At 40.2% G+C, this 23482-nt stretch overlaps 1 protein-coding gene across 1 annotated transcript in view; it reads left to right on the forward strand.

Annotated features, from left to right (window-relative positions):
* The first annotated feature begins 392 nt into the window (after positions 1-392).
* admp (anti-dorsalizing morphogenic protein) overlaps positions 393-23482 on the forward strand; it is a 23464-nt gene continuing 374 nt past the window's right edge. Inside the window, exons 1-5 of the mRNA XM_061978849.1 lie at positions 393-1068; positions 13199-13335; positions 16747-16866; positions 16943-17132; positions 23196-23482. The exon at positions 23196-23482 is cut by the window's right edge and continues 374 nt beyond it. Of these exons, the coding sequence (XP_061834833.1) occupies positions 561-1068; positions 13199-13335; positions 16747-16866; positions 16943-17132; positions 23196-23482 (1242 nt within the window). The 5' untranslated portion in view covers positions 393-560. The remainder of the gene's footprint in view (positions 1069-13198; positions 13336-16746; positions 16867-16942; positions 17133-23195) is intronic.

Genomic DNA, 23482 nt, shown 5'->3' on the forward strand with positions numbered 1-23482 from the left:
GTCCAATATGGCTCTTTCAACATTTTGGGTTGCCGACCCCTGTTATAGGAGATGTCTCAAAACGTCATCAGGAGTCCCGATAAAACCCGAAAATGAAAGAAAATGCATATTTTACGAGAAAAAAAATATTTTGCTAAAATGTCGTAAAAAAAATTCAAAAAAACGGACTTGCTTCAGCAGCACCCCTAGGGTTCGATCGAACCCAGGTTAAGAGAATTAAAGTGATGCTCGATGTAAATGCGCGGACGTGTAGCCAGGGACACCTCCTGCGTGAATGCCAGTAATTGGTTCCCCCCCCCTGGTGCCCATTATTCCAAATTAATGGATCCATTGTGGCGCGGCTCGAACCCCGCAGGGGGCACGGAGGAGCACTTCCTCGCTCGGTTCCAAAAGTGGATTGAGTCGTGCACCACAGACGGGAGTTTTGACGCACAAATGTACGCAGCGCGCACACGTTGTTCCCCCCGCAGGTTTCTCCCGCACTTTTTTTTTTTTTTTTTTTAGTTGATTTGCGCGTTTATTGCCAGACGCGAGGACAATGGGCTGGAATCACGTCTCCAATGGACTTCACACCTTTGTCAACACCGCCATTAGTCAGCCCTTTACATTCGCTGATGGGTGATTTACATTTGCGACCAAATAGCATCTTTACGGCTGTTTACCATGAGATTGAGCGGGCCAGGAGGGCGTGGGGGGCCATATTAGATATAAGGGGGAGCCCCATGCACTCATTTGGACACACACACACACACAAAAAAAGGAAAAGAAAGAAGATGCTGATGTTTGCGATCGCAGTGGCGGCTTTGGCGTGCGCGGCCCGAGCGCGGCCCCCCTCCCTCAATTACCTGGAGGAGCCTTTCGGCGGCGGCTCCCGCGAGGTCCGCTCGGCCGCCATCAAGAGGCTGCTGGAGGTGTTCGGCATGGAGGACCCGCCCGCCGTCCACGGGCGCCAGCAGCAGCCGCCCCAGTACATGCTGGACCTGTACAACACCGTGGCGGACGTGGACGGCGTCACCAAGGACCCCTACCTGCTGGAGGGCAACACGGTGCGCAGCTTCTTCGACAAACGTGAGTGCTTCCGGGTCAAAAAAGTGCCGAGTCACGGTCTCATTCAGTAACATGGGATTGTGTCTATAAACTGTTGATTATTGTGTACTAAAGTCGTCCCGTCGTTTTTAAAGCATATTTTACGTATTTGTGGCCCAACTCAAGCCTTTTCATGTATAAAAAAATGACGAAATGAACTAAAAAATATCAATACTAGCAGTATTGGCCACTAAATGAGACCAAAGCAATCTGACATTTCAGTATCAAGGCCGCTGATTGGCTCAGGCTCAGGCATTGATTGGTTGATTGAAACTTTTATTAGTAGATTGTAGGGGTGTGGGAAAAAATCGATTCGAATTCAAATCGCGATTCTCACGTTGTATGATTCAGTATCGATTCTCATTTTACAAAAATCGATTTTATTTTTTTTATTGTTATTAATCAATCCAACAAAATAATACAAAGCAATACCATAACAATGCAATCCAATTCCAAAACCAAACCCATCAACACTCAGAACTGCAATAAACAGAGCAATTGAGAGGACACACAAACACGACACAGAACAATCCAAAAGCAGTGAAACAAAAATGAATATTAACAACAACAGTATCAATGTTTAGTTACAATTTCAACATAGCAGTGATTAAAAATCCCTCATTGACATTATCATTAGACATTTATAAAAAAAAAAGAAAGTGGCTTACACTTGTATCGCATCTCATAAGCTTGACAACACACTGTGTCCAATATTTTCACAAAGATAAAATAAGTCATATTTTTGGTTCATTTAATAGTTAAAACAAATGTACATTATTGCAATCAGTTGATAAAACATTGTCCTTTACAATTATAAAAGCTTTTTACAAAAATCTACTACTCTGCTTGCATGTCAGCAGACTGGGGTAGATCTTGCTGAAATCCTATGTATTGAATGAATAGAGAACAGTTTTGAATCGGAAAAATATCGTTTTTGTATCGAGAATCGCGTTGAATAAAAAAAAAAAAAAAGATTTATAATCGAATCGTGATCCCAAGAATCGATATTGAATCGAATCGTGGGACACCCAAAGATTCGCAGCCCTACTATAAACTGTTGGTTATTGTATACTAAAGTCGTCCCATCGTTTTTAAAGCATATTTTACGTATTTGTGGCCCAACTCAAGCCTTTTCATGTATAAAAAATGACGAAATGAACTAAAAAATATCAATACTAGCAGTATTGGCCACTAAATGAGACCAAAGCAATCAGACATTTCAGTATCAAGGCCGCTGATTGGCTCAGGCTCAGGCATTGATTGGTTGATTGAAACTTTTATTAGTAGATTGTAGGGGTTTGTGTAAAAATCGATTTGAATTCAAATCGCGATTCTCACGTTGTAAGATTCAGTATCGATTCTCATTTTTCAAAAATCGATTTTATTATTATTATTACCGTATTTTTCGGAGTATAAGTCGCACCGGAGTATAAGTCGCACCTGCCCAAAATGCATACTAAAAAAACATATATAAGTTGCACTGGAGCCCGGCCAAACTATGAAAAAAAACTGCGACTTATAGTCCGAAAAATACGGTATTTTTATTTTATTTTTTTATTAATCAATCCAACAAAGCAATACAAAGCAATACCATAACAATGCAATCCAATTCCAAAACCAAACCCAGCAACACTCAGAACTGCAATAAACAGAGCAATTGAGAGGACACACAAACACGACACAGAACAATCCAAAAGTAGTGAAACAAAAATGAATATTATCAACAACAGTATCAATATTTAGTTACAATTTCAACATAGCAGTGATTAAAAATCCCTCATTCACATTATCATTAGACATTTATATAAAAAAAAAAAAGAACAATAGTGTCACAGTGGCTTAATACACTTGCATCACATCTCATAAGCTTGACAACACACTGTGTCCAATATTTTCACAAAGATAAAATAAGTCATATTTTTGGCTCATTTAATAGTTAAAACAAATCTACATTATTGCAATCAGTTGATAAAACATTGTCCTTTACAATTATAAAAGCTTTTTATAAAAATCTACTACTCTGCTTGCATGTCAGCAGACTGGGGTAGATCCTGCTGAAATCCTATGTATTGAATGAATAGAGAATAGTTTTGAATCGGAAAAATATTGTTTTTGAATCGAGAATCGCGTTGAATTAAGAAAAATCGATTTATAATCGAATTGTGACCCCAAGAATCGATATTGAATCGAATCGTGGGACACCCAAAGATTCGCAGCCCTACTATAAACTGTTGCTTATTGTATACTAAAGTCGTCCCATCGTTTTTAAAGCATATTTTACGTATTTGTGGCCCAATTCAAGCCTTTTCATGTGTAAAAAATGACGAAATGAACTAAGAATATCAATACTAGCAGTATTGGTCACTAAATGAGACCAAAGCAATCAGACATTTCAGTATCAAGGCCGCTGATTGGCTCAGGCTCAGGCATTGATTGGTTGATTGAAACTTTTATTAGTAGATTGTAGGGGTGTGGGAAAAAATCGATTCGAATTCAAATCGCGATTCTCACGTTGTACGATTTAGTATCGATTCTCATTTTTCAAAAATCGATTTTATTATTATTATTACCGTATTTTTCGGAGTATAAGTCGCACCGGAGTATAAGTCGCACCTGCCCAAAATGCATACTAAAAAAGTAAAAAAACATATATAAGTTGCACTGGAGCCCGGCCAAACTATGAAAAAAACCTGCGACTTATAGTCCGAAAAATACGGTATTTTTATTTTATTTTTTTATTAATCAATCCAACAAAATAATACAAAGCAATACCATAACAATGCAATCCAATTCCAAAACCAAACCCAGCAACACTCAGAACTGCAATAAACAGAGCAATTGAGAGGACACACAAACACGACACAGAACAATCCAAAAGCAGTGAAACAAAAATGAATATTATCAACAACAGTATCAATGTTTAGTTAGAATTTCAACATAGCAGTGATTAAAAATCCCTCATTGACATTATCATTAGACATTTATAAAAAAAAAAGAACAATAGTGTCACAGGGGCTTACACTTGCATCGCATCTCATAAGCTTGACTACACACTGTGTCCAATATTTTCACAAAGATAAAATAAGTCATATTTTTGGTTCATTTAATAGTTGAAACAAATGTACATTATTGCAATCAGTTGATAAAACATTGTCCTTTACAATTATAAAAGCTTTTTACAAAAATCTACTACTCTGCTTGCATGTCAGCAGACTGGGGTAGATCCTGCTGAAATCCTACGTATTGAATGAATAGAGAACCGTTTTGAATCGGAAAAATATTGTTTTTGAATCGAGAATCGCGTTGAAAAAAAAAAAATCGATTTATAATCGAATTGTGACCCCAAGAATCGATATTGAATCGAATTGTGGGACACCCAAAGATTCGCAGCCCTACTATAAACTGTTGGTTATTGTATACTAAAGTCGTCCCATCGTTTTTAAAGCATATTTTACGTATTTGTGGCCCAACTCAAGCCTTTTCATGTATAAAAAAATGACGAAATGAACTAAAAAATATCAATACTAGCAGTATTGGTCACTAAATGCAATCTGACATTTCAGTATCAAGGCCGCTGATTGGCTCAGGCTCAGGCATTGATTGGTTGATTGAAACTTTTATGAGTAGATTGTAGGGGTTTGTGAAAAAATCGATTTGAATTCAAATCGCGATCCTCACGTTGTACGATTCAGTATCAATTCTCATTTTTCAAAAATCGATTTAATTATGGGCTTCACGGTGGCGGAGGGGTTAGTGCATCTGCCTCACAATACGAAGGTCCTGAGTAGTCTTGGGTTCAATCCCGGGCTCGGGATCTTTCTGTGTGGAGTTTGCATGTTCTCCCCGTGACTGCGTGGGTTCCCTCCGGGTACTCCGGCTTCCTCCCACTTCCAAAGACATGCACCTGGGGATAAGTTGATTGGCAACACTAAATTGGCCCTAGTGTGTGAATGTGAGTGTGAATGTTGTCTGTCTATCTGTGTTGGCCCTGCGATGAGGTGGCGACTTGTCCAGGGTGTACCCCGCCTTCCGCCCGATTGTAGCTGAGATAGGCTCCAGCGCCCCCCGCGACCCCAAAGGGAATAAGCGGTAGAAAATGGATGGATTTAATTATTATTATTACCGTATTTTTCGGAGTATAAATCGCACCGGAGTATAAGTCGCACCTGCCGAAAATGCATACTAAAAAAGTAAAAAAAACATATATAAGTTGCACTGGAGCCCGGCCAAACTATAAAAAAAACTGCGACTTATAGTCCGAAAAATACGGTATTTTTATTTATTTATTTTTATTAATCAATCCAACAAAACAATACAAAGCAATACCATAACAATGCAATCCAATTCCAAAACCAAACCCAGCAACACTCAGAACTGCAATAAACAGAGCAATTGAGAGGACACACAAACACGACACAGAACAATCCAAAAGTAGTGAAACAAAAATGAAAATTATCAACAACAGTATCAATATTAGTTACAATTTCAACATAGCAGTGATTAAAAATCCCTCATTGACATTATCATTAGACATTTATAAAAAAATAACTATAGTGTCACATTGGCTTACACTTGTATCGCATCTCATAAGCTTGACAACACACTGTGTCCAATATTTTCACAAAGATAAAATAAGTCATATTTTTGGTTCATTTAATAGTTGAAACAAATGTACATTATTGCAATCAGTTGATAAAACATTGTCCTTTACAATTATAAAAGCTTTTTACAAAAATCTACTACTCTGCTTGCATGTCAGCAGACTGGGGTAGATCTTGCTGAAATCCTATGTATTGAATGAATAGAGAATAGTTTTGAATCGGAAAAATATCGTTTTTGTATCGAGAATCGCGTTGAATAAAAAAAAAAAAAAGATTTATAATCGAATCGTGATCCCAAGAATCGATATTGAATCGAATCGTGGGACACCCAAAGATTCGCAGCCCTACTATAAACTGTTGGTTATTGTATACTAAAGTCGTCCCGTCGTTTTTAAAGCATATTTTACGTATTTGTGGCCCAACTCAAGCCTTTTCATGTATAAAAAATGACGAAATGAACTAAAAAAATATCAATACTAGCAGTATTGGTCACTAAATGAGACTAAAGCAATCAGACATTTCAGTATCAAGGCCGCTGATTGGCTCAGGCTCAGGCATTGATTGGTTGATTGAAACTTTTATTAGTAGATTGTAGGGGTGTGGGAAAAAATCGATTTGAATTCAAATCGCGATTCTCACGTTGTACGATTCAGTATCAATTCTCATTTTTCAAAAATCGATTTAATTATGGGCTTCACGGTGGCGGAGGGGTTAGTGCATCTGCCTCACAATACGAAGGTCCTGAGTAGTCTTGGGTTCAATCCCGGGCTCGGGATCTTTCTGTGTGGAGTTTGCATGTTCTCCCCGTGACTGCGTGGGTTCCCTCCGGGTACTCCGGCTTCCTCCCACTTCCAAAGACATGCACCTGGGGATAAGTTGATTGGCAACACTAAATTGGCCCTAGTGTGTGAATGTGAGTGTGAATGTTGTCTGTCTATCTGTGTTGGCCCTGCGATGAGGTGGCGACTTGTCCAGGGTGTACCCCGCCTTCCGCCCGATTGTAGCTGAGATAGGCTCCAGCGCCCCCCGCGACCCCAAAGGGAATAAGCGGTAGAAAATGGATGGATGGATGGATTTAATTATTATTATTACCGTATTTTTCGGAGTATAAATCGCACCGGAGTATAAGTCGCACCTGCCGAAAATGCATACTAAAAAAGTAAAAAAAAACATATATAAGTTGCACTGGAGCCCGGCCAAACTATTAAAAAAACTGCGACTTATAGTCCGAAAAATACGGTATTTTTTTTTTTTTTTTTTTATTAATCAATCCAACAAAATAATACAAAGCAATACCATAACAATGCAATCCAATTCCAAAACAAAACCCATCAACACTCAGAACTGCAATAAACAGAGCAATTGAGAGGACACACAAACACGACACAGAACAATCCAAAAGTAGTGAAACAAAAATGAAAATTATCAACAACAGTATCAATATTAGTTACAATTTCAACATAGCAGTGATTAAAAATCCCTCATTGACATTATCATTAGACATTTATAAAAAAAAAAGAAAGTGGCTTACACTTGTATCGCATCTCATAAGCTTGACAACACACTGTGTCCAATATTTTCACAAAGATAAAATAAGTCATATTTTTGGCTCATTTAATAGTTGAAACAAATGTACATTATTGCAATCAGTTGATAAAACATTGTCCTTTACAATTATAAAAGCTTTTTACAAAAATCTACTACTCTGCTTGCATGTCAGCAGACTGGGGTAGATCCTGCTGAAATCCTATGTATTGAATGAATAGAGAATAGTTTTGAATCGGAAAAATATCGTTTTTGTATCGAGAATCGCGTTGAATAAAAAAAAAAAAAAGATTTATAATCGAATCGTGATCCCAAGAATCGATATTGAATCGAATCGTGGGACACCCAAAGATTCGCAGCCCTACTATAAACTGTTGGTTATTGTATACTAAAGTCGTCCCGTCGTTTTTAAAGCATATTTTACGTATTTGTGGCCCAACTCAAGCCTTTTCATGTATAAAAAATGACGAAATGAACTAAAAAATATCAATACTAGCAGTATTGGCCACTAAATGAGACCAAAGCAATCTGACATTTCAGTATCAAGGCCGCTGATTGGCTCAGGCTCAGGCATTGATTGGTTGATTGAAACTTTTATTAGTAGATTGTAGGGGTGTGGGAAAAAATCGATTCGAATTCAAATCGCGATTCTCACGTTGTATGATTCAGTATCGATTCTCATTTTACAAAAATCGATTTTATTTTTTTTATTGTTATTAATCAATCCAACAAAATAATACAAAGCAATACCATAACAATGCAATCCAATTCCAAAACCAAACCCAGCAACACTCAGAACTGCAATAAACAGAGCAATTGAGAGGACACACAAACACGACACAGAACAATCCAAAAGCAGTGAAACAAAAATGAATATTAACAACAACAGTATCAATGTTTAGTTACAATTTCAACATAGCAGTGATTAAAAATCCCTCATTGACATTATCATTAGACATTTATAAAAAAAAAAGAAAGTGGCTTACACTTGTATCGCATCTCATAAGCTTGACAACACACTGTGTCCAATATTTTCACAAAGATAAAATAAGTCATATTTTTGGCTCATTTAATAGTTAAAACAAATGTACATTATTGCAATCAGTTGATAAAACATTGTCCTATACAATTGTGAAAGCTTTTTATAAAAATCTACTACTCTGCTTGCATGTCAGCAGACTGGAGTAGATCCTTCTGAAATCCTATGTATTGAATGAATAGAGAACCGTTTTGAATCGGAAAACTATTGTTTTTGAATCGAGAATCGCGTTGAATTAAGAAAAATCGATTTATAATCGAATCGTGACCCCAAGAATCGATATTGAATCGAATCGTGGGACACCCAAAGATTCGCAGCCCTACTATAAACTGTTGGTTATTGTATACTAAAGTCGTCCCGTCGTTTTTAAAGCATATTTTACGTATTTGTGGCCCAATTCAAGCCTTTTCATGTATAAAAAATGACGAAATGAACTAAGAATATCAATACTAGCAGTATTGGCCACTAAATGAGACCAAAGCAATCAGACATTTCAGTATCAAGGCCGCTGATTGGCTCAGGCTCAGGCATTGATTGGTTGATTGAAACTTTTATTAGTAGATTGTAGGGGTTTGGGAAAAAATCGATTTGAATTCAAATCGTGATTCTCACGTTGTACGATTCAGTATTGATTCTCATTTTACAAAAATCGATTTATTTTTTTATTTTTTTTATTAATCAATCCAACAAAATAATACACAGCAATACCATAACAATGCAATCCAATTCCAAAACCAAACCCGACCCAGCAACACTCAGAACTGCAATAAACAGAGCAATTGAGAGGACACACAAACACGACACAGAACAAACCAAAAGTAGTGAAACAAAAATGAATATTATCAACAACAGTATCAATATTTAGTTACAATTTCAACATAGAAGTGATTAAAAATCCCTCATTGACATTATCATTAGACATTTATAAAAAAAATAACAATAGTGTCACAGGGGCTTACACTTGCATCGCATCTCATAAGCTTGACAACACACTGTGTCCAATATTTTCACAAAGATAAAATAAGTCATATTTTTGGTTCATTTAATAGTTAAAACAAATGTACATTATTGCAATCAGTTGATAAAACATTGTCCTTTACAATTATAAAAGCTTTTTACAAAAATCTACTACTCTGCTTACATGTCAGCAGACTGGGGTAGATCCTGCTGAAATCCTATGTATTGAATGAATAGAGAATAGTTTTGAATTGGAAAAATATCGTTTTTGTATCGAGAATCGCGTTGAATAAAAAAAAAAAAAAGATTTATAATCGAATCGTGATCCCAAGAATCGATATTGAATCGAATCGTGGGACACCCAAAGATTCGCAGCCCTACTATAAACTGTTGGTTATTGTATACTAAAGTCGTCCCATCGTTTTTAAAGCATATTTTACGTATTTGTGGCCCAATTCAAGCCTTTTCATGTGTAAAAAATGACGAAATGAACTAAGAATATCAATACTAGCAGTATTGGTCACTAAATGAGACCAAAGCAATCTGACATTTCAGTATCAAGGCCGCTGATTGGCTCAGGCTCAGGCATTGATTGGTTGATTGAAACTTTTATTAGTAGATTGTAGGGGTTTGTGAAAAAATCGATTTGAATTCAAATCGCGATTCTCACGTTGTACGATTCAGTATCGATTCTCATTTTTCAAAAATCGATTTTATTATTATTATTACCGTATTTTTCGGAGTATAAGACGCACCGGAGTATAAGTCGCACCTGCCGAAAATGCATACTAAAAAAGTAAAAAAAAACATATATAAGTTGCACTGGAGCCCGGCCAAACTATGAAAAAAAACTGCGACTTATAGTCCGAAAAATACGGTATTTTTATTTTATTTTTTTATTAATCAATCCAACAAAAAAATACAAAGCAATACCATAACAATGCAATCCAAAACCAAACCAAACCCAGCAACACTCAGAACTGCAATAAACAGAGCAATTGAGAGGACACACAAACACGACACAGAACAATCCAAAAGCAGTGAAACAAAAATGAATATTATCAACAACAGTATCAATGTTTAGTTACAATTTCAACATAGCAGTGATTAAAAATCCCTCATTGACATTATCATTAGACATTTATAAAAAAAAAAAAGAACAATAGTGTCACAGGGGCTTACACTTGCATCGCATCTCATAAGCTTGACAACACACGGTGTCCAATATTTTCACAAAGATAAAATAAGTCATATTTTTGGCTCATTTAATAGTTGAAACAAATGTACATTATTGCAATCAGTTGATAAAACATTGTCCTTTACAATTATAAAAGCTTTTTACAAAAATCTACTACTCTGCTTGCATGTCAGCAGACTGGGGTAGATCCTGCTGAAATCCTATGTATTGAATGAATAGGAATCGTTTTGAATCGGACAAATATCGTTTTTGAATCGAGAATCGCGTTGAATAAAAAAAAATCGATTAATAATCGAATTGTGACCCCAATAATCGATATTGAATCGAATCGTGGGACACCCAAAGATTCGCAGCCCTACTATAAACAGAGTGGATCGACACCAGCAGATGACATGGCACCCCAAACCATCACCCAACCATGCAAATTTTGCATTTCCTTTGGAAATCGAGGTCCCAGAGTCTGGAGGAAGACAGGAGAGGCACAGGATCCATGTTGCCTGAAGTCTAGTGTAAAGTTTCCACCATCAGTGATGGTTTGGGGTGCCATGTCATCTGCTGGTGTCGGTCCACTCTGTTTCCTGAGATCCAGGGTCAACGCAGCCGTCTACCAGCAAGTTTTAGAGCACTTCATGCTTCCTGCTGCTGACCTGCTCTATGGAGATGGAGATTTCAAGTTCCAACAGGACTTGGCGCCTGCACACAGCGCAAAATCTACCCGTGCCTGGTTTACGGACCATGGTATTTCTGTTCTAAATTGGCCCGCCAACTCCCCTGACCTTAGCCCCATAGAAAATCTGTGGGGTATTGTGAAAAGGAAGATGCAGAATGCCAGATCCAAAAACGCAGAAGAGTTGAAGGCCACTATCAGAGCAACCTGGGCTCTCATAACACCTGAGCAGTGCCAGAAACTCATCGACTCCATGCCACGCCGCATTAACGCAGTAATTGAGGCAAAAGGAGCTCCAACCAAGTATTGAGTATTGCACATGCTCATATTTTTCATTTTCATACTTTTCAGTTGGCCAACATTTCTAAAAATCCATTTTTTGTATTAGCCTTAAGTAATATTCTAATTTTGTGACACACGGAATTTTGGATTTTCATTTGTTGCCACTTCAAATCATCAAAATTAAATGAAATAAACATTTGAATGCATCAGTCTGTGTGCAATGAATAAATATAATGTACAAGTTACACCTTTTGAATGCAATTACTGAAATAAATCAAGTTTTTCAAAATATTCTAATTTACTGGCTTTTACCTGTATATATATATATAGCCTAAGTGGCTAGGACACTGAGAGTAACAAGCGGTAGGAAATAGATTAGAAAGGACAGATTTTTAAAAAATACTAATTTAAAAAAATAAATAAATAAATTGTTTTTACATGGGACTATCCGCGGGCCGGACTTTGGACGCTGGCGGGCTGGATCCGGCCCGTGGGCTGTATTTTGGGGATCCCTGGCAAACCTTTTGACTCGGGGGGCCGCATTGGGTTAAAAAAATGTGGCTGGGGGACGGGCTGTGTATGTATGTATATATATATATATATATATATATATATATATATATAATTATATATAATATATATATATATACATATATATAAATAATTATATATATTTCTGAGCGCGATGATGTCCCGTTATCGATGGGAAAATGCATTTTTTGACAATATGATTTGCCTGAGTGGCTAGGAGACACCGAGAGTAACACGCGGTAGATAATGGATTAGAAAGGACAGATTTTTAAAAATATTAATTAAAAAAAAAAAGTTTTTCTTTTTCTTTTTACTTGGGACTTCCCACGTAGTTTGGGGACCCCTGGACTAAAAGAACTAAGAATATCAATACTAGCAGTATTGGTTAATAAATGAGACCAACGCAATCAGTATCGAGGCCACTGATTGGCTCAGGCTCAGGCTCAGGTAGTAGTACTGTGTCGGATTAAACGTGTGTGTGGGTGATATTTCATGTCAAAAGGGCTGTAATACCATTAACACATTTAAAAAATTATTTATGTATTTATATATATATATATATATATATATATATATATATATACATACAAAATATGTGTTTACTTACTATGGTATATTATTCATTTGTTATTTATTTGTTCACTGTTCTGTTACAGAGAACAAGGAAATGGGATAAAATTGCTATGGAATGAAAAGGGGTAGGATTAAATAAGCTCTGCTTCTTCCTACTCCTTTTCGGACGTGCTGTAATGAAGCAACTGGAAATATGCGATACGTTACATTGGCTCGTATGCATGTTCCAAATAAACTGAAACTGAACTGAACTGAACTTTTAAAAACAGTGCATTTGTATTAGGAAATTCCCATCACATTTTTTTAATTAATGGAAATGTGTGCAAAACTGGAACATAAGTGCCCTAAAATAAAGGAGCTGGTGAGGTGGTTCGCTGCGGTTAGCCAGATTTTAAAACTGTCTACATAACTTTTATTTACAATAAATAAATAAATTATCAATTGACGTTTACTAATTGATTTTATAATCGTCCATGTCCGAATTGCGATCCACCTAAAAATCGAATATTTCCCCCACCTCTAACTAACTTGTTATTAGTGTGTAGCATAACAATTCAATTACCAAAAGGGTAAATGATATAACTTTTTTTTTTTTCCCTCAAAGGCTAAAAGTTTGAGCACCCATGTCTTAGTCTTGAAAGAGTTTTAGTGAAAAAAATTACGGAGCATTTTTGTGGGTTAAGGGACTGACTGTTCTTGGTCCTCGTTTCCTATTGCAGTGCGCAGCGAGCAGGTGGAGTTCCGCTTTAATCTGTCCACTGTGGCGAGAACAGAGAAGATCCTGACTGCAGAGCTCCATCTTTTCAAGCTGCGACATCAGGCCGCGCTGACGTTCACCCGGCACCACTTCTGCCAGGTATGTGGAGCACGCATGTTACAGTCCAAACTCGTCATGTAACGATCGATCCACCCATCAGTGTTGGCCGACATTCGCGAAAAACCATTGTCGATTGAAGCCTTTAATGGCGATCCCCTCCGGCTGACACCGTGTTTCTTTTTAGTCACCTGTCAGGTTCAAACACTGATGACATCTATTAAACAAGACAAGAAGCAAGGAATTAAAAAGAGACAGAATTAAATTTGGCTCAATGAGGAGAAACGCGTAAACCTGTACCCTTGTACAGTGTCACCACGCTCTGACGGAAGATTGTACGCCTCCTCTTTTATTTGGACTTTCCCTGATTACATGGCAACAGCTGTTTCTAAGGGAAGGGGGTCGTAAACAGCCATCGTCTTTGTCACAAAACAGTTCAAAGAAATGGTCGTAAACAGTTCAAAGAAAAGGTCGCCTGGAGGGGAGTCTGGCCCTGCTTCCTCTCCGCTTTATAGTTCTTGGGTCAAGACAAAACTTTTCTGTGGATTCCAAACCCGTTTCCATATGAGTTGGGAAATAGTGTTAGATGTAAATATAAGCGGAATACAATTATTTGCAAATCATTTTCAACCCATATTCAGTTGAATATGCTACAAAGACAACATATTTGATGTTCAAACTGATAAACTTTTTTTTTTTTTGCAAATAATCATTAACTTTAGAATTTGATGCCAGCAACACGTGACAAAGAAGTTGGGAAAGTTCGGCAATAAATACTGATAAAGTTGAGGAATGCTCATCAAACACTTATTTGGAACATCCGCAGGTGTGCAGGCTAATTGGGAACAGGTGGGTGCCATGATTGGGTATAAAAACAGCTTCCCAAAAAATGCTCAGTCTTTCACAAGAAAGGATGGGGCGAGGTACACCCCTTTGTCCACAACTGCGTGAGCAAATAGTCAAACAGTTTAAGAACAACCTTTCTCAAAGTGCAATTACAAGAAATTTAGGGATTTCAACATCTACGGTCCGTAATATCATCAAAAGGTTCAGAGAATCTGGAGAAATCACTCCACGTAAGCGGCATGGCCGGAAACCAACATTGAATGACCGTGACCTTCGATCCCTCAGACGGCACTGTGTCAAAAACCGACATCAATCTCTAAAGGATATCACCACATGGGCTCAGGAACACTTCAGAAAACCACTGTCACTAAATACAGTTTGTCGCTACATCTGTAAGTGCAAGTTAAAGCTCTACTATGCAAAGCGAAAGCCATTTATCAACAACATCCAGAAACGCCGCCGGCTTCTCTGGGCCCGAGATCATCTAAGATGAACTCATGCAAAGTGGAAAAGTGTTCTGTGGTCTGACGAGTCCACATTTCAAATTGTTTTTGGAAATATTCGACATCGACAAAGGGGAAGCGAACCATCCAGACTGTTATCGACGCAAAGTTGAAAAGCCAGCATCTGTGATGGTATGGGGGTGCATTAGTGCCCAAGGCATGGGTAACTTACACATCTGTGAAGGCGCCATTAATGCTGAAAGGTACATACAGCTTTTGGAACAACATATGCTGCCATCTAAACGCCGTCTTTTTCATGGATGCCCCTGCTTATTTCAGCAAGACAATGCCAAGCCACATTCAGCACGTGTTACCACAGCGTGGCTTCGTAAAAAAAGAGTGCGGGGACTTTCCTGGCCCGCCTGCAGTCCAGACCTGTCTCCCATCGAAAATGTGTGGCGCATTATGAAGCGTAAAATAGGACAGCGGAGACCCCGGACCGTTGAACGATTGAAGCTCTATATAAAACGAGAATGGGAAAGAATTCCACTTTCAAAGCTTCAACAATTAGTTTCCTCAGTTCCCAATCGTTTATTGAGTGTTGTTAAAAGAAAAGGTGATGTGACACAGTGGTGAACATGCCCTTTCCCAACTATTTTGGCACGTGTTGCAGCCATGAAATTCTAAGTTAATTATTATTTGCAAAAAAAAATAAAAAATTTATGAGTTTGAACATCAAATATGTTGTCTTTGTAGTGCATTCAACTGAATATGGGTTGAAAAGGATTTGCAAATCATTGTATTCCGTTTATATTTACATCTAACACAATTTCCCAACTCATATGGAAACGGGGTTTGTACAATACATCAAAGAAACAGAACACCTTCATGTTGCTTCCCATCCTACACAGTGGATTTGTATGTATTGTGGAGACTGAGCTGCCAGTTTTATACAGTACAATCTAAAGATTTGTTTTTTTGTACAGTGTACGTAAAAGACAATTATACAAACGTTTTATATATACACATTTATATTCACACTGTATATTATTCACTGTTAAACGTGGCCCTCTGAGGGCAACCATAACTGCATTATGGACATGCCTGTTGTAAATGATTACAAACTTTACAGGTAATACAGTACGGTACATGTAGGGGTGTAACGGTACATGTATTTGTATTGAACCGTTTCGGTACGGGGGTGTACCGAACGAGTTTCCACACGGACATATTAAGTAGCGTAACGCACGTTGTGTAAACAATGCACACCGAGGCACAACACACGGCATGCTAGCAGCTAACGGGCTACGAAAGACTGACCATACATCCTCTTTTCACCAGACATGTCCTCTTTTGCTGAGCTGTCAGGGCGGAGTTTCTTAAATGCCTCAAATGTCCGGCATTTTGAGTTAGGGTTGCGTGTTTTTTCAATGTACGTTCAGGGTTAAGAAGGGGTTAAAAACAAAACAAATTGTGAAGGTGCGCAGCAGCATTGGTGAGAGAGGGGCAGAGACAGAGAGAGAGAGAGAGAGAGAGAGTTATGTTAAACGCGCATGCGTCGCCAGGCTCTGCTTTTTATCCATAGATTTATCAATTACATTTTTTATTATCTATAGCAGGGGTGTCAAAAGTGTGCCCCGGAGGCCATTTGCGGCCCACAGCTAATGTTTTAAAGGCCCACGGCACATTCTAAAAATACTATTAAAATAAACAAAAACATAACAAAAGTGAAATAAAAAAGTTGCAATGTTGACTAATAAAACAAAGCTGGTTTTTTTTCTTTTAAACTGTCATTGCTCAAAACATAATATTGAATCAAAATCAATGTTATTATGAATTATTGACCTATCCAAGGTTCCCATTACTTCACATCAAATATTCCACTAAGAAAAATATTTTTGGTGGAAGATTTTGCAAATTTGGTAAATAAATAACCTAAAAATTTACATTTTGTTGTTTTCTTACTGTACCGAAAATGAACCGAACCGTGACCTCTAAACCGAGGGACGTACCGAACCGAAATTTTTGTGTACCGTTACAACCCTACGTACATGTGCTCGGTATTTGTATCGGCCGATCTCACTCATGGATGATGGGAATCGGTGTCATGAAGCCCTTTTCAAAAGATGATGCACTTATTGTATGCCTGGTCAAACACACACAGGTTAGTGTTTACCAGCTGATGGACACCAAAGGCAATCACACACAAGACAAGAAGCTGCTGTCTTCTCGACTCATCCCAGTCCACTCCAACGGCTGGGAGGTGTTCACCATCACTCAAGCTGTAAGTATCTACCCGTTGAGCTTCATCGACCGCACGACAACAAAACTGAGCAGCCTTTTGGTGTGACCTTGTGAAGGTCCGCTCCTGGATGGCGGACGAGGAAAGCAACCTGGGGCTGCACGTGGTGGTGCGGACCCTCGGAGGGAGCCATATGGACCTGAAGCTGATCCGCTTCGCCTCGGGACGCAGCCACCACCAGAGCAAGCAGCCCATGCTGGTGCTGTTCACCGATGACGGCCGCCGCTCCACCGCTCAGGAGAACACAGGTGAGGGACGCTTACTAACCTAGTGCTAGACCAGGGGTCAGCAACCCGTTGAAAGAGCCATATTGGACCAAAAATACAAAAACAAATTTGTCTGGAGCCTCAAAAAATTAAAAGCCATATTACATACAGATAGACATTGAATTAAGAGGACTTAAAGGAAACTAAATGAGCTCAAATATACCTACAAATGACGCATAATGATACAATATGTACATATAGCTAGCCCAGGGGTCGGCAACCGCATGCGGCTCTTTAGCGCCGCCCTAGTGGCTCTCTGGAACTTTTTCAAAAATGTATGAAAAATAGAAAAAGATGAGGGGGGAAAAACATATTTTTCGTTTTAATATGGTTTCTGTAGGAGGACAAACATGACACAAACCTCCCTAATTGTTATAAAGTACACTGTTTATATTAAACATGTAAACACTGATTCGAGTATTTGGCGAGCGCCGTTTTGTCCTACTAATTTTGGCGGTCCTTGAACTCACCATAGTTTGTTTACATCAGGGGTGCTCACACTTTTTCTGCAGGCGAGCTACTTTTCAATTGATCAAGTCATGGGGATCTACCTCATCCATATATATAATTTATATTTACTTATTTATGAAATATATGTTTTTGTTAACAAGTTAAAGGTGTTTAATGATAATGCAAGCATGTTTAACACATAGTTAATATTGTTAAAAAATTAAAGATGTTTAATGATAATACAAGTATGTTTAATACATATAGTTAATATTGTTAACAAGTAAAAGGTGTTTAAAGATAATGAAAGCATGTTTAACACATATAATTAATATTGTTAAAAAATTAAAGGTGTTTAATGATAATACAAGCATGTTTAATACATATAGTTAATATTGTTAACAAGTTAAAGGTGTTTAAAGATAATACAAGCATGTTTAACACATATAGTTAATATTGTTAACAAGTTAAAGGTGTTTAAAGATAATACAAGCATGTTTAACACATATAGTTAATATTGTTAATAAGTTAAATGTGTTTAAAGATAATACAAGCATGTTTAACACATATAGTTAATATTGTTAATACGTTAAAGGTGTTTAAAGATAATACAAGCATGTTTAACACATATAGTTAATATTGTTAATAAGTTAAAGGTGTTTAAAGATAATACAAGCATGTTTAACACATATAGTTAATATTGTTAACAAGTTAAAGGTGTTTAAAGATAATACAAGCATGTTTAACACATATAGTTAATATTGTTAATAAGTTAAAGGTGTTTAAAGATAATACAAGAATGTTTAATACATATAGTTAATATTGTTAACAACTTAAAGGTGTTTAAAGATAATACAAGCATGTTTAACACATATAGTTAATATTGTTAAAAAATTAAAGGTGTTTAATGATAATACAAGAATGTTTAATACATATAGTTAATATTGTTAACAACTTAAAGGTGTTTAAAGATAATACAAGCATGTTTAACACATATAGTTAATATTGTTAATAAGTTAAAGGTGTTTAAAGATAATACAAGCATGTTTAACACATATAGATTCCTTTCTTTCATGAAGACAAGAATATAAGTTGGTGTATTACCTGATTCTGATGACTTGCATTGATTAGAATCAGACAGTGGTGCTGATAATGTCCGCATTTTCGAATGGAGGAGAAAAAAAGTCCTCCTTTCTGTCCAATACCACATGAAAGTGGTTGGTTTTTGGCATCTTATTTGTCCAGCTTCCGTACTCCTTTGTATACACTTTACAAGAAATACATTGTCGGCAAACTCCGTAACTTGCTAGCTTGTGCACGCCAGCTTTCTGAGACTCTTATTTTGTTAGCGCAACTGTCCAGTCGGTCTTTGGAGTTTTGACGACAGGTACGGCGCCAGAGTCTGTTGAAATAAAGTGTTTCTCGCCTTCCAGTCGGTAATTTTAATGAGCTGGCAGCAGCCAGCGTCATCTCAGAAGACCCTCGGGTGCCGTGAATGTCAATCAAGTGACGAAAGTGACGTCATAGTGAAGATTTATGATCGCTCATTTTTAGGACTATTTTTTTAATGCCTGGCTGGTCATCGACTGACACACCCTCCGAGATCGACCGGTAGCTCGCGATCGACGTAATGAGCACCCCTGTTCTATATTAACTATAATAGCCATATTAGCTATATTATATACATATTAAATTAGCTAAGTCAGCAGGCCCTGACCGAGTCAACCCCTGGGTCCTGAAGACTTGTGCTGCTCAGCTCACTGAGATCCTGCACTTCATCTTCAACCTGAGTCTGAAGCTAGAACGGATACCAGCTCAATGGAAAACATCCTGCATAATGTCGGTGCCCAAGAAGCCCATCCCATCGGGCTTGAACGACTTCAGACCTGTTGCCCTGACGTCCCATGTCATGAAGGTCCTTGAGAGACTTGTGCTGGATCAGCTGAGACCCCTGGTGGCTCCTTCCCTGGATCCTCTACAGTTTGCATATCAGCCCCATGTAGGAGTGGATGATGCTGTTATCTACCTGCTGCATCATGCTCACTCTCACCTGGATGGTGGGAGGGGCACTGTGAGGATCATGTTCTTTGATTTCTCCAGTGCCTTTAAAGGCCTACTGAAACCCACTACTACCGACCACGCAGTCTGATAGTTTATATATCAATGATGAAATCTTAACATTGCAACACATGCCAATACGGCCGGGTTAGCTTACTCAAGTGCAATTTTAAATTTTGCGCGAAATACCCTGCTGAATACGTCTCGGTATGATGACGTCACGGATTGTAGAGGACATTTTGGGACAGCATGGTGGCCAGCTATTAAGTCGTCTGTTTTCATCGCAAAAATCCACAGTATTCTGGACATCTGTGTTGGTGAATCTTTTGCGATTTGTTCAATGAACAATGGAGACGGCAAAGAAGAAAGCTGTAGGTGGGAAGCGGTGTATTGCGGGCGGCTGCAGCAACACAAACACAGCCGGTGTTTCATTGTTTACATTCCCGAAAGATGACAGTCAAGCTTTACCATTGGCCTGTGGAGAACTGGGACAAGAGAGACTTTTACCAGGAGGACTTTGAGTTGGATGCGCAGACGCGGTACCGTGAGTACGCATGCAGCTGCGGCTTCCAAACATTTGATCGCTTGCCCGTACGTGCGTGCCGCTATGTGCATGTCACGTACGTAACTTTGGGGAAATATATGTGCTGTATGAACTTTAGGGAGGTGAACGGTACTTTGGGCTGTGGGATTGAGTGTGTTGTGCAGGTGTTTGAGTTGTATTGGCGGGTTATATGGACGGGAGGCGGGAGGTGTTTGTTATGCGGGATTAATTTGTGGCATATTAAATATAAGCCTGGTTGTGTTGTGGCTAATAGAGTATATATATGTCTTGTGTTTATTTACTGTTTTAGTCATTCCCAGCTGAATATCAGGTCCCACCCGCCTCTCACAGCATCTTCCCTATCTTCCCTCTACTCCTTCACTCTCACTTTCCTCATCCACGAATCTTTCATCCTCGCTCAAATTAATGGGGAAATCGTCGCTTTCTCGGTCCGAATCGCTCTCGCTGCTGGTGGCCATGATTGTAAACAATGTGCAGATGTGAGGAGCTCCACAACCTGTGACGTCACGCTACTCGTCTGCTACTTCCGGTACAGGCAAGGCTTTTTTATCAGCGACCAACAGTTGCGAACTTTATCATCGATGTTCTCTACTAAATCCTTTCAGCAAAAATATGGCAATATCGCGAAATGATCAAGTATGACACATAGAATGGACCTGCTATCCCCGTTTAAATAAGAAAATCGCATTCAGCCAAATCTGATGAGTGACAAGTTGCTCAGGACGGGTGTCAGTTCATCCATTGTCTCCTGGATCACTGATTACTTGTCTGACAGGCCCCAGTTCGTGCGACTGGGGAGCTCCCTGTCGGATACTGTGGTCAGTGGTGTAGGTGCTCCACAGGGGACCGTCCTGTCTCCTTTCCTGTTCACCCTGTGCACCTCAGACTTCCAGTACAGTTCCAGGTTCTGCCACCTGCAGAAATACTCTGACGACTCTGCTGTGGCCGGGTGTATCAGAGAGGGACAGGAGTTGGAGTACAGGACACTGATCGCTGACTTTGTGGAGTGGTCTGAGGCCAACCATCTGGTCCTTAAGGAGCTGGTCATCGACTTCAAAAAGAGAATGACCCCGAAGGAGCCCATCAAGATCCAGGGCCGGGAGGTGGCAGTAGTGGGGCAGTACAAGTACCTGGGAGTCCACTTGAACAGCAGACTGGACTGGAAGGACAACTGCAAAGCTGTTTACAAGAAGGGCATGAGCGGACTCTTTTTCCTGAGGAAGCTTAGGTCCTTTAATGTGTGTTGGAGATATTTTATCAGTCTGTTGTGGCCAGTGCCCTGTACTTTGCAGTGGTTGGTTGAGGGAGCAGCACCAGCAAAAGGGGGCTGTCTTGGTTGACAAGACTCTGCAGCGTCGCGTGGACATCCGGGGCGGTACCTCTGGATTGGCAGACCGGGGTGGTGGTTCCTCTCTTTAAGAAGGGGTACCGGAGGGTGTGTTCTAACTATCGTGGGATCACACTCCTCAGCCTTCCCGGTAAGGTCTATTCAGGTGTACTGGAGAGAAGGCTACGCCGGATAGTCGAACCTCGGATTCAGGAGGAACAGTGTGGTTTTCGTCCTGGTCGTGGAACTGTGGACCAGCTCTATACTCTCGGCAGGGTCCTTGAGGGTGCATGGGAGTTTGCCCAACCAGTCTACATGTGTTTTGTGGACTTGGAGAAGGCATTCGACCGTGTCCCTCGGGAAGTCCTGTGGGGAGTGCTCAGAGAGTATGGGGTATCGGACTGTCTGATTGTGGCAGTCCGCTCCCTGTATGCTCAGTGACAGAGCTTGGTCCGCATTGCCGGCAGTAAGTCGGACACGTTTCCAGTGAGGGTTGGACTCCGCCAAGGCTGCCCTTTGTCACCGATTCTGTTCATAACTTTTATGGACAGAATTTCTAGGCGCAGTCAAGGCGTTGAGGGGATCTGGTTTGGTGGCTGCAGGATTAGATCTCTGCTTTTTGCAGATGATGTGGTCCTGATGGCTTCATCTGGCCAGGATCTTCAGCTCTCACTGGATCGGTTCGCAGCCGAGTGTGAAGCGACTGGGATGAGAATCAGCACCTCCAAGTCCGAGTCCATGGTTCTCGCCCGGAAAAGGGTGGAGTGCCATCTCCGGGTTGGGGAGGAGATCTTGCCCCAAGTGGAGGAGTTCAAGTACCTCTGAGTCTTGTTCACGAGTGAGGGAAGAGTGGATCGTGAGATCGACAGGCGGATCGGTGCGGCGTCTTCAGTAATGCGGACGCTGTATCGATCCGTTGTGGTGAAGAAGGAGCTGAGCCGGAAGGCAAAGCTCTCAATTTACCGGTCGATCTACGTTCCCATCCTCACCTATGGTCATGAGCTTTGGGTTACGACCGAAAGGACAAGATCACGGGTACAAGCGGCCGAAATGAGTTTCCTCCGCCGGGTGGCGGGGCTCTCCCTTAGAGATAGGGTGAGAAGCTCTGCCATCCGGGGGGAGCTCAAAGTAAAGCCGCTGCTCCTCCACATCGAGAGGAGCCAGATGAGGTGGTTCGGGCATCTGGTCAGGATGCCACCCGAACGCCTCCCTAGGGAGGTGTTTAGGGCACGTCCGACCGGTAGGAGGCCGCGGGGAAGACCCAGGACACGTTGGGAAGACTATGTCTCCCGGCTGGCCTCGGGGTCCCACAGGAAGAGCTGGACGAAGTGGCTGGGGAGAGGGAAGTCTGGGCTTCCCTGCTTAGGCTGCTGCCCCCGCGACCCGACCTCGGATAAGCGGAAGTGGATGGATGGATGGATGGATGGATGTTGTGGCCAGTGCCCTGTACTTTGCAGTGGTTGGTTGGGGGAGCAGCACCAGCAAAAGGGACTCAAACCGGATTGACAAACTGATCCGGAAAGCCGGCCAAACTATTGGCAAGCAGTTGGAGGCGTTTGTGTCAGTGAGGGACAGGAGGGTTGCTGACCCCCGTGCTGAGGTGTCAATGTGTCCAAACTAAAGCACCTTTCTTCTCATTGACCCACAGATCCAGACAGTATGGAAATACTCTCCAGCTTGCCGCAAGCCCCCGTGTCCGCCCCGTCCTCCCGCCTCGCCCGCTCCGTGGACTACCAGGAGGAGGAGGGTGTGTCCATGCCCTGCCAGCGCCTGCCTCTGTACGTGGACTTTGAGGAGATCGGCTGGTCGGGTTGGATCGTGTCGCCGCGGGGCTACAACGCCTACCACTGCAAGGGCTCCTGCCCCTTCCCGCTGGGCCAGAACATGAAGCCCACCAACCACGCCACCGTGCAGTCCATCATCAACGCCCTGAAG

Source organism: Nerophis lumbriciformis, linkage group LG19, assembly GCF_033978685.3.
Source record: "Nerophis lumbriciformis linkage group LG19, RoL_Nlum_v2.1, whole genome shotgun sequence".
In the NCBI taxonomy this organism is placed as follows: domain Eukaryota; kingdom Metazoa; phylum Chordata; class Actinopteri; order Syngnathiformes; family Syngnathidae; genus Nerophis; species Nerophis lumbriciformis.